Source organism: Megascapheus bottae, chromosome 21, assembly GCF_031878675.1.
Source record: "Megascapheus bottae isolate mThoBot1 chromosome 21, mThoBot2.hap1, whole genome shotgun sequence".
Classification (NCBI taxonomy): Eukaryota; Metazoa; Chordata; class Mammalia; order Rodentia; family Geomyidae; genus Megascapheus; species Megascapheus bottae.
Window position 1 is genome coordinate 26,934,727 of NC_143529.1, and position 12,359 is coordinate 26,947,085.

A 12,359-nucleotide genomic window follows, 5' to 3' on the forward strand; every position below is an offset into this window, starting at 1 on the left:
TCCTGATCCTGGAATTCGTTCTCATTTTACTACTTGTGTTTTGAAATATTGCTGGCAACACTTTCTGGTCTCTGAGACAAGCTGCCTTTAATTACATTATTAACACACTTGCTATGGTTAACATACTTTGCAGATTTGAGCCGAGCCCAGGTTTCAATGGACAGGACCATTTGTATAGTGAAGTAGCATCTTGGAGATTGTCTATACCTTTCAAGAGTGAAATTTTAAATATTTTATTGCCCTATACAAATTTAGACTTTGAGGTCATTTACGTAATTTCCCCATCAAAATAGATATGTGCACTAAATTAAATATTTGCTCAATATTAGGAACCACCTTGGACCTTTTGGAGCTAATAAATTAAAAAAGAGGTAAAAGCTTTTTGTTTTCAAAATATTCTCAAAGTCCTTAAATGGACTTTTGTTTTTAATAATATGACAACCACTAATAATTAATTTCAAAATACCATGCATACGGCAAACAAATTATTGAAGAAGACACAATTAGATTCCAGGTTTGTATCCGGCAACTACTTTATTATTTTCAAATGCAAACTCTGTGCATTTTAGTTTGCTATTTTACAATTTTACAAACTAGGTATAAAAGACCATAAATAAATGACATAAGTTATGTGTACCTAAAGTTCATGAAGGGAAGAAAAATACCTTGACAAATTAAAACAAAATAGAAAAAAAGCTATGTCTAACTCAAAAAGATCGCTCAGATTTTGGAACGCATATAAACCAAGCAATGTCCTGTGAATTTCTTTCCCAGTATGAACTAAAGTATAATATGCCTTATACATTCTAATTTTAACCACAGTCCTTGCATATTCCAACATACTTGGAGTGATACAAAAAAATAAATGCACTCTTCAGCGTGTATCAATGCTCGATGTTGTTTGGACAATGTCAAGTGAAAATATTGCTTCTAGAACTTTCCTTTATTGGTCGGAATTTAAATGTCTTTTCACAAATATTGAGGCTATACGAGTGTATGGATTAATACACATATCCTTCACAGATGAATACAAGAGGTCTCAGAACACACACACCAGCAGTATCGTGAGCGTCGTCTTTCTTTTTAAAGTAACTTCTTTCTTAAGCACATCAGAACATTTCACTTATTAGATTGCTAAAAAAAAAAGGGAAAAAAAATCACTTGGAGCCCGCAGATACATGGTGAAGCGACTTGATTTTGGCGCAGGGGACAGCTTCATGCTGCTTAATAGAAGATCTGAGCAGGATTTGGCATTTGAGCTCACCAGGCTACTGATTGCTCAGACCCAAAGTTCCCTCCTACTCTTATCTCTGGTTAAGATAATCTACTCAGAGATTCAACCTCATCTCTGTATACCTATTTTTCAGGCATCAATGCATAGGCACATCCCTTTAAAAATATATTAAGATCCCCCAAAAGGGGTGAATTAACTTTGTCACTCTGGCATAGTTATAAGAATACAATGCCACACACCCTGTCAGAATGCAATAAATATTTATTGATGATTTTTCTCTACTTATTTAACCACATAGGGTTCAGAATCTTCCCCCCCACCCCCAATTTGATGTTATAGCTTATGTAAATGGCCACAGTTTCTGCAACCACAGCTTAGAATAAGCAAGGCAGCCACTCAAGTTGTGTAAAATGGCAGTATATTGGCTGGAGTTTGGTATACACATTATAGCAATACTGAAATTTTCACACACCAGAACTCAAATTCTCCAAGACTGGTGTCCTTTTGAGGGCAAGAGGATTTAGCTGCATTTAACTACTGTAGAACTTTCCATGTAATTGGGGAACCTGAAATTGCTTGAGGTCATTTTATCCCAACTACATTTAACCTCAAGAGTCACTGGCATGTATTTTTCTGTGACATTGGGAGACAAAGTATTAATCCGGACACATCATCTCAAAGCTGACACACGTATTTATGTTCATCTCCAAAAGTATATGAATTGCATATATTGGTTCGCATTCAACAAGTCCATTTATGCAGGGAAACAAAGGCTACTTGTACTCCATTTGGGGTTAGCAGACAGATTCCATCCCCTTCTCTCTTTCTCTCTCTCTTTCTTCAGCAAGGAACTGGTGAGTCAGGTTGAGTCCAATCAGAATCTGTGACTTTGATGATGAGCTGTCACGTGAATGGATTTATATTTTAACATGATTCCACCATCCAGGAGAAAAGCACTCTGGTCAGATCTATAGAATTCCTTAAGGTTAGCGTGGCAGCTACAAAATATATTTATAGATACAGGACGTTTAGCATTTCCAGCTTTTGTCTCCGGTGATAGGCAGGATCTCCGGGCCCAGTATATCGTATGGTTTCTTTATCTTGGAAAACCAGAACTCTCCAGGTATAGCATTCCACAACATTCACAGGCAGTTCTAAGCATGAGGTTACACACACACACACACACACACACACACACACACACACACACACACTCACACCTATGTACACACATCAAAAGAGATAGTCAGCTCATATTTAGTCTAGGAAAAAAATATATTTATATCACTGCAATGGCACACCCTGGGTAAAATGTTACTTCAGCAATGCATATCATAGGCAGCTCATGGGAACTGGCTTTGTTCTGTGGTGGCACCTGTCCTGGTGTCCATGGTAAAAACCTGTAGCCTTTGGGCACTTGCTGCCATACCCGCGCAGCAGTGACTTACAGGAATGAAATCTGGAAATATATATAAATAAAAATCACAAGGGTTTGGGAGCAAAGGACTCTGCAAAGCTGGCGCCATGAGACAGTACATTCCTCAGTGCAGCCGGAGAACAGATGCTGAGCCTTGATGCTGCTGTTTTCGGTGGGGACGGGGGATTTGAGACTTCTTCCTGTTCTTTGAAGGTACAGTGTTTTTTCTTTTTGCCCCAGAACTGGCATATTAGATGTAGAAGGAAGTATATTTGGAAGGAACTGAGGAGGGTATGTTGTTTTCTTCTGAGGGCTCTGTAATCGACAGGAAGAAGAGCTAGGAGGCTGAGATTGCAAATCCAACTCCCTGTAGAGGAAAAAGAACAAGCGTTAGACTCAACCTCAACCATTATTTCCAAAGAGCAATCAGCCAATATCATGAGAAATACAGGTTCTCACAAGGTAATAGAGGCCGAAGATAGTACTGTATGTAGGAGGGGGAAGTCAGGAATTCTTGCCATCTCTCCAATGGAAACTAATGATAATGACATTTTCTCAACAGCTTAATGGTAATGACTGTGAGATAGATATATTGTGCGTATCCCAGTTATAGTGACAAGAAAAGGGAAGCTTAAGGAATTTACCCAAGGTCACACGCTCTGATGAGGCCTCAAAGCTGGAGTTAGATCCTGCAAAGTATGAGTGACTAACCATCCTGGAAATAATGTTAAGTTAGACACACTCAGGTCATCTGCCACCTAGAATCTGCACACCCATCATTCTCAAATCAGATAAGGAGCCTAGAAAGCAAAGAAATCATCACACTCCTTTTTCCCCATTGTCCTCTCATTTGCCAAATAATTAGAAGCAATTTTATTTCCTTCCTTTTCTCCCTCCCTTTTTTTTGGGTGGGGGGGGGGTGGGGCACGGTACTAGGTTTGAACTCAGGACCTTGAACTTGCTAGGCAGATGATCGTTGCTCTAGCCCTTCTTCAATTTCTGGCACTTGACCATGGAGCATGCTTCTTAAATCACATTTCCTATGCCAATGGCTTCCCTTTTCAGCAGTCGTTGGTGACCTCAAGTGTAGAGCAAGAATTAGGACCAACAGGATCTTTTTCAAATGATTGGGTTAAAAATCAGTTATTTGTTTTGGGTATGAATTTTTATTTTGTTATTAGGAAAGAGTAAATAAAATTTAGTTTAGCTGCATACTTAAACCTGTAGAATACCCGTTAGACAATTTAGAGGCAAAAATAAGCAGCTGTATAAATTACTTGTAGAAAATTATATTATTATTATTTTGCCAGTCCTGGAGGTTGAACTCAGGGCCTGGGCACTGTCCTTGGACATTTTCTGGTCAAGGTTAGTGCTCTGCCACTTGAGCCACAGTGCCACTTCTAGCTTTCTCTGTGTATGTGGTTCCCAGGAATCATATTCAGGGCTTCCTGTATGCTAGGTGAGCACTCTACCACTAGGCTACATTCACAGGACAGAAAATTGTATTTTTAAATATTTAAAAGTGTGGACATGACTTAGGACACAAGTACTGATTTTGTCAAGTCACTTGACTAGGGAAGGAAGAGGAAGGGAAAGAGGATTTAGTCAATGTCTGCTATGTGTATGTATGGGAATATGTGCTAAAGATGTGTGTGTGTGTGTGTGTGTGTGTGTGTGCGTGCATGTGTGCAATAGGGTTTGATCTCAGGGTTTAGGTATTGTCTTTTAGCTTTTTTGATCAAGGATGACCCTCTACTACTTGTTTTGTTTTGTTTTAAATTAGAGCTAAGAATCTCACAGACTTTCCTGACTAAACTGGCTTAAAGCTGTAATCCTCAGGTCTTACCCTCTTGAGTAGCTAGGATTATAGACATGAACCACCAGCACCTGGCACAAAGCTAATTTCATTTGTCCAAATTTATATAAGAACCTGCATCAGTAAGATCATCATATGTAGTCTTTGAAACCTAAATGTGTACAGTGCACCAGGAAAGCATGCATTTCCATTAAAGACAAGTAGAACGTGACTATGACTTGAAAACGCAGGTAAAATTTCTTCATGTGGATAGGCACACATTTTGATAGTTTCTTTTGCTCCTGGGAATTTCATTCTTTGAGGAGACATATTGGTCTCATATTGGTCTCTTTCCAGCCTGTGAATGCTTCTTTTCTTAATACCTAAATATAAATATTCAGTACGAAAATATACCCACAGTATTAATTGGGCACTTGAGGTCTATATGAAAATGGATGTCCAAAGTGTGAGTGTGGGAATGTGGAAGCATCCATGCCAGACTAGAAGTTGATTTAAAAAAAAAAAATAAGCTTCGCGAATTCAGGCAACTCCTTTTTCATGGGGAACTTTCTTGAATAGAGATCAGCGCATACATGTATTCACTGTGGGGTCATGAGTTACTAGAGTATTCATTGTGCCTAAATAAGCAACGCTCTTCACGTTTGATTCAGATAGGAAGGCATAGGAGTGTTTTCTCTCATTGGGTTCCTTTCATTGTACTGGAAGTTTATGTGTGTATTCCACTGCATTGCCAGTCATCTATAAGATGATTTCATAACCTCTCAGCCTAAATAATGCATATTAATCCTGTTAAGAGCAAATCAATAGGGCTATCACGATAATATGTACAGATGATATACATATTATATATATATTATATTATATTATAAATATCTCCAAAGTTTCATAGCCTGGAAATGCTTTTCACCACACACGAGCATCTGTTTCAAAGCACTGGGGATCACAGTGAGCGACTGATGGATAACACCTGAACAGCTCATGAAGCAAAGTGTCCTTTCGTTTGTGGAGTTGTGTATTTCCTGAGAGCATCTCCAATACTCATTTGACACCATGCATCAGCAAGCAGTTCTTAAGAAGGCATCATTAGCTCTCTAATGTACAGGTGGATCTGGGTTATAAAGAGGAATGGAGCACATTTCTCAGTGTCAACATTTTGATTGGCTTCAGAATCAGTTCCATAGCTGCCCGGATGCCCGTCTGGCTCCGGCTCAGGGAAACACACGGATATTCGTATTGTTCTCAGATTTCTCTTCTTAAGACTTCTGAGAATCAGTGGAAGTAGTAAACACTTTTACTGCCAATGGATATTATTTTAGCCTTTTTTTTTGTCTTTCTATTAGCCTTGACTCTTAACAGATCTACATCTGTATATTAAGATTGAAAAGGTGATCTTATAATGACATAAGGGTTTTTTCTCATTATTTCATTTACAAAGATACCTGAGAATCACATTATGCATGCAATAATACCTTTTGAGGATCTTTAATTAAAATATGCTCTCCTTTCATAGAAATTCTGTTTTGAATACTTTCAGTCTTTAGAAAAATACTTTAAATCTTAAGTTGGTGACTTAAAGCAAAACTGAGTTATGCAATGTATGCATGGTAATGTAAAATGATTCTGTAATGCATAATTGGAGAGATTTTTTTTTGAAAAAGCACTCCACAGCTTTAAAAAGGAAATAACAACAATAAATAATATGGAAATGTCAACATACATTTGTCAACTTTTAACATGAATATCTAAAAGTCAGAGACTGAAAACAGTGATAAAACAAATTGTTTCAGTAGATTTTTTAAAATTACATTTCTTCTGAACAAAAAAACTTTTACAACTAACATTGCAAAAGAAGGTTTCTACTAAACTGTCATGATTTGACAGCGTCAAATTTAACATTTCTTGCTCTATAGGAAAAAAAAAGCTTTCAGAATAGAATCGACAGAAAAAAAGTCATTAAAATCAGCTAAGCTCTTCTTTTAAAAAGTGATAAAAATGGAATACTTAAAAGAATTAAAAAAAAATTCCCTAGTCCAGAGTTAGGTCCCTTGATTGTAGGAATGAACAAAAGCACTTATATTACACTAGCAAATATATATGAATATATGTATATATATATCTGTTTCAAGAATTCTTGGGACTAAGAGACAGGCATTGAAGGCTGCTAATGGAATTATTGCTGCAAAGTGCATTGTTTTAGTAGGTCACTGCTTGATAATGAGGAAATCAAGATGAATTCCTACTTTCGCCACTGACAGATTGGTAAAACCTGGGTTGATCCTGTGTTACTGGAGGACAGAAAATGAGGCTAATGGAAAAGACCTCCCAGTACCAACAAAAGGTGTATATGACCCAATAGTGAAAAGGTCCTGAGACCATACCTGGCCCCAGATGAATAAATACACATGACATGAAGGAAATGCATCAAAGGACAAGACAAATCCTTCTTGAGGAGGGAAGGTCTTAGAACCTATCCTCCTGAACTTCATCCTAGAATAATAGCAGGGAAGCCAAACAATTTTTAATCTTCTTTGGTCAAAAACAGAAATCCTAAAAACCAAACAAAACTCCTGATAGATGTGAAAGGATATTTGCTGTTCTATGATTTAAATGAGATCAAGTTTACTAGGAGAGAGAGAGAGAGAGAGAGAGAGAGAGAGAGAGAGAGAGAGAGAGAGAGAGAGAGAGAGAGAGGAAGAGAGAGAGAGGTGGGGGGGAAGTTTATCCCCATTCCATTGGAGGAAAGCATCACTTCCAGCTTCTTCCACTTACCTTCTAGATGTGGGGTTACTTCTTTTAAAGAAGAGAAGAGTGAAAATTCCATATCCAAGATTGTCATAGCCCACTCTCCATAAGATAATTCTGGTAAGTTTGTAGGGTCCCCAAAGAAGACTTTTACATGGCACAGCTTCAGGCCCAAAGAAACAGACCCCTTTAGTCCAAGTGAGGGTTGTTTTCTGCTTCTTTTTATTATTATTATTTGCAGTTTTAATCTACTTTCTAGCTCCTCAGGTCATGCAGATCCACCAAATGACCTGGCCACTGAAGAGGTCACATGGATCCAGTTGTCTCACGGAATTCATTCCATCGTGTGAAGCAAGCCCTCACAGCTACACGTGAGTCCTGTCAAACTGTTCCTGGGTATGATCCACATACCAGAGAAGGAGGATGACTGCGATTGTTATGCCACAAAGTACAATGCTTGTAAATCCACATGGAGAGAAGACCAGGGATGTCTGGGAGAAGCTTGGGTCTGGTAGCAATAACAGCATCGACACTCAGAGGCAGAGTTCTATTTATATAGGTACATGTATTTTACACACGTGATGGACACAAGTACACTGAGAACCAGTTTGTTCTAGGTTGTCCTTTCTGTAAACCCCACAGTGTCAGCCATCTGTACACCAAACAACGCTGCAGATTCTTGTTTTTTCCTTTAATTTCAGAGGGCGAAGACGAAGTAAAAAAAGTGCAGTTCTTCAATTAAAGTGCATGGATGAGGTAAACTAATTTCAAGAGTTTTGAGTTTAGTCAATACTGGCTCAGACAGGAACCATCCTGCCATGTATCTGCTGCATTTGGGTTCGCATTGCTTGAACACTGCTCAAAATCTTATTCTGGTGCGTGATAGCTGTGATGCCAATTCTTGCCAAGTCACTGTAGGCAGAGGGAGGAAAAATAAAAAGAAAAGTCACAGGGACTGAGAATCTCTCTTTCTCTCTCTTGCCTTTTTAAAAATCAGGCTTCATGCAAACACACAGTTGAATCAGCCACAATTAATACAGCACAACAAGACAATGTATAATTAAGCAACTTAATGTAATAGAGGTGCTCTAGAGAGCTTAGGTAAAATTATATTCAACCAAAATGAGAGGTATTCTTTTTTTTTTAATGAGTAAGATGGTTATGCATCTCAAAACAAAAAAAAAAAAACAGAAGGAAAATACTATTAAATCTAGATTTACCCTTTCGTGTTACATCGCTGGGTACTTACTCCTGGTTCATGTGCACCACAGCCTCTAGCGTGGTATAACCGGCAGCAGTGAAGTTATCCTTATACCGCTCCATTTTAATAGCCTGGAGCCAGTCGCCCACTGATACGACAGCAGAGAATTCAGGGGAGCTAGGATCTAACAAGGCAGTGTTAGGCCTAGAAAGTAAACAGAAAGGATTGATTGGTACACTGGAAGATCCCAGATTCGGATTGCCTCATATAGGCTTGGGAAACTAGAAGGCCAATAGAAGGTTTGCAAAGGAATGAAAACATGTGATTTCATTTCACAAAGTGGGCAGAGCATGTATCAATCACTTATTTATTCTTGATCTCGAAGCCTGTTCTTCTTTTATGTGGACCTCTCAGAGCATTAATGCTCATGGCAGATCTTTTAACTTCCTAACTCGGGGAGGGGGGTGGGGGGAGTAAAAGGGGTGTCCTTGTGGTTGAAATTTGTTCAGTCATTGAAAGACTCCAATCCTTGCCAGAATGATTGCCCAAGTAAATTTTGCCACTATGGAAACTTTAGTGAAGTATGAGGGAGGAAAATGGAGAGCCTGCAATCTGCAAGACTTGATGCAAATGGAGAAAACAGAGAGTTCAAGTCCAACATGCTTCCAGCCAGGTCTGCAGGCTGGCTCAGTGCACTGGAACAGACCAGCGGGGAGTTAGTTAATCCTCTCTTAAATTGACCCATGCCTGACCACGGCATGTGCCAAGGGTGGCAGGAAGAATGAGCACTTTGATCACTGTATGAATTGTGGAATGTGCTTCTGTTCTTTTGCTGGGGCGCCTGCATCAGGATTCCAAGTTTTTATTAACTCATGTATTAGTGTATTTGCTTCTCAAGTCAGATTGATTTAAGATGGTCACTATCAAGAGCGATAACATCATTACTATAGAACCAATTCCCTATTTGTGAAAGCAGTTTTTTAAAGAGTTACAGTCATCTTTATCAAACGACTCCATAATTGTAGCATAGATTTTCAGTGTTATATTCTATAATTACCTGCACAGCAATATTGCTATTTGTTAAGTTAAATTTCTCTTTCCTTTCAAAATTATAGCGTGTACTTGGTCTCGGCATTTTGACCTGATTTTCTCCTGAGACACTTGGAGTACAAATGTTTAAATTGAAATGTCATTGCTACTGAACTTTCTGCTGTAAATAGAAAAGATATCTTTTCATGGAAATAAAATGAAGTCAATAGAATATCTTCATTTACTTTCTACATAGAAGAATTAATCATATTCCCTTTAAATATTTTTATTTTTAATTAAATTATTTTGACTGGTATTACTCTTTCTTTACACTCATATTTTTAACAAAGACTTGGTTTATCTTTTAGTTCCATGACCAAATAATAGCTTGTCTTTGTGTCTTCCTTTTGCATTCATTATTTCAATAACATCTCTAGTTTGGTGAGTAAACTACTATAGATACTGATCACAAAAAAAAGTGTTGAAGATTTAAACCAGGCACTGGTGGCTCATATCTGTAATTCTGCTCAGCTGCTCAGGAAGCTGAGATCTAAGAATTTCAGTTTAGAGTCTGTGAGACTTTCATCTTCAATTAAACACAGACCAAGGCAGAAGCACAGCTCCACTTCTGGTAGAGTTCTTGCCTTGCACAAAAAGGAGCTCAGGGATAACATCCAGATCCAGAGTTTGGGTTCAAGACAGGTTAAAAAATTCAAGGTTTTGTTTTCAATTTTTCCAACTTTGAGATGATGACTGATATTACCATATTAAATTGAAATGTTTTGTTACTGGTGGTTTAATACCATTACCATTATTTTTAATAAATGATGACCTATAGTCTGCATTGATTTGTAGAAGGTCAAGCCAAGTGCATCAGCAGAGCCAGATATAAACTCTCAGTGCCTAAGAAGATCAAAACGACCTTAGGATAAAAATGTCTCCACAGGCCAGGTGCTGGTGGCTCACAACTATAAAAACCCTAGCTACTAGCAAATTAACTAGAAAGCTTACAGAGTGAGAGAATATTTTCACTAACCATACAACAGAAAAAGGCCTCATATCTAAAATATAACAACAGCTCAAAAAATTAAATCACTCCAAAACTAATCTCCAAAGAAATAAGCATCCCATTAAAAGATGGGCCAAATCAGTAGAAACCTTGGGCTCTACTAGCAGAGATCTGCAATAGAGCAAAATCTTGATACATAAGGCCATATAATGTGAAGCTAATTGAAAGGACCTCCAGGATATTGAAACAGAAGCCATATAATGAACGATTGTTGTCCTTAATGTACTATGTTGTCTCTCATCTCCTTTGCTGTCCCTTGGTTATCTCATATTGTTATAGTATCTCACTTTGTTATCTGATATATTGAATTTATTTGTATTTGGATATTTGAAATTTGATAGGGAAAGGGGGAAAACCAAGACGAGTGGGGGGTGGGGGGGGAGGGAAATGGGTACCAAGACATGTGAAAGGGTATCAATGTATGTGAATTAATGCACCTTCTATCTGGCAAATATCCTGTAACCCTTTTACTAATTACAATAAAAATAAAATAAAAAAAAATAAAAGATGGGCCAAAGACTTAAAGAGAGTATTCTCTGAAGAAAAAATAAGAATGGCCTATAGACACATGAAGAAATGCTTGACATCTTTGGCCATAGAAGAAATGCAAATCAAAACAATTCTAAGATTCTACCTCACTCCAGTTAGAATGGCCAGGATCAAAAAAATCTAATAACAATAGATGCTGGAGGGGATGTGGCCAGGAGGGATCACTACTACACTGTTGGTGGGAGTACAAACTCGTTCAACCACTATGGAAAGCAGTATGGCTGTTCCTCAATAGACTAAACATAGAGCTCCCCTGTGACCTCAGCAATTCCATTACTTTGCATTTACCCAATCGTCCAGAAACAAGGACAAACTAAAGCCCCTAGCACAACGATGTTCATTGCAGCACTCTTTACCATAGCAAAGATATGGAACCAACCCAGATGTCCCTCAGTTGATGAGTGGATCAACAAGATGTAGTATTTATACACAGTGGAATTCTATGCTGCTGTCAGAAAGAATGACATTGCCCCATTTGTTAGGAAATGGAAAGACTTAGAAAAAAAAAATCACATTAAGTGATGTAAGCCAGACTCAAAGGAACATAAGCTCAATGGTTTCCCTCATTTGTCCTAATCAGTAGAAACCTTGGGCTCTCCCAGCAGAGATTTACAATAGAACAAAACCTAGAGACATAAGGCCATACAGTATGATGCTAAATGAAAGGACCTCCAGGATATAAAAACAAAAGCCATATAATGAGTGATTGTTGTGCTTAAGGTACTATGTTATCTCTCATCTCTTTTGCTGTCCCTTGGTTATCTCATATTGTTACAGTATTTCACCTAGTTATCTGATATATTTTACATATGCATATTTGGTTATTTGAAATTGGATAGGGAAGGGGGGAAAACAAGATGAGGGGATGGGGTAGGGGGAGGGAAATGGGGACCAAGATATGAGAAAGGGTATCAATGTATGTGAAGTAATGCACCTTCTATCTGGTGAATATAATGTAATCCTTCTATTAAGTATAATAAAAAAAATATATGGGGAGGGGGAACCCTAGCTACTCAGGAAGCTGTGATCTGAGGATTGTGGCTCAAAGCCAGCCTGGACATGAAAGTCGGTGAGACTCTTATCCCCAGTTAACCACCAGAAATGGTGCTGTGGCTCAACTAGTAGAGTAGTAGAGCACTAGCCTTGAGCTAAAGAGCTCAGGAACAGTGTCCAGGCCCAGAGTTCAAGGCCCACGACCAAAAAAAAAAAGTCTTCACAGGATTGTCATTTAACTCCAAGTGTTTAAAGCTTCCTCTGAAATTCTTCATTCTCTTTGTGGAATGCCATGGCATTGCCTAATTT

At 38.2% G+C, this 12,359-nt stretch overlaps 1 protein-coding gene across 1 annotated transcript in view; it reads right to left on the reverse strand.

Moving 5' to 3' along the window:
- Positions 1 to 521: 521 nt before the first annotated feature.
- Epha4 (EPH receptor A4) overlaps positions 522 to 12,359 on the reverse strand; it is a 147,560-nt gene continuing 135,722 nt past the window's right edge. The window contains exons 16-18 of the mRNA XM_090354898.1: positions 8,459 to 8,614; positions 7,237 to 8,121; positions 522 to 3,018 (exon numbers count right to left, since the gene is read on the reverse strand). Of these exons, the coding sequence (XP_090211024.1) occupies positions 8,007 to 8,121; positions 8,459 to 8,614 (271 nt within the window). The 3' untranslated portion in view covers positions 522 to 3,018; positions 7,237 to 8,006. The remainder of the gene's footprint in view (positions 3,019 to 7,236; positions 8,122 to 8,458; positions 8,615 to 12,359) is intronic.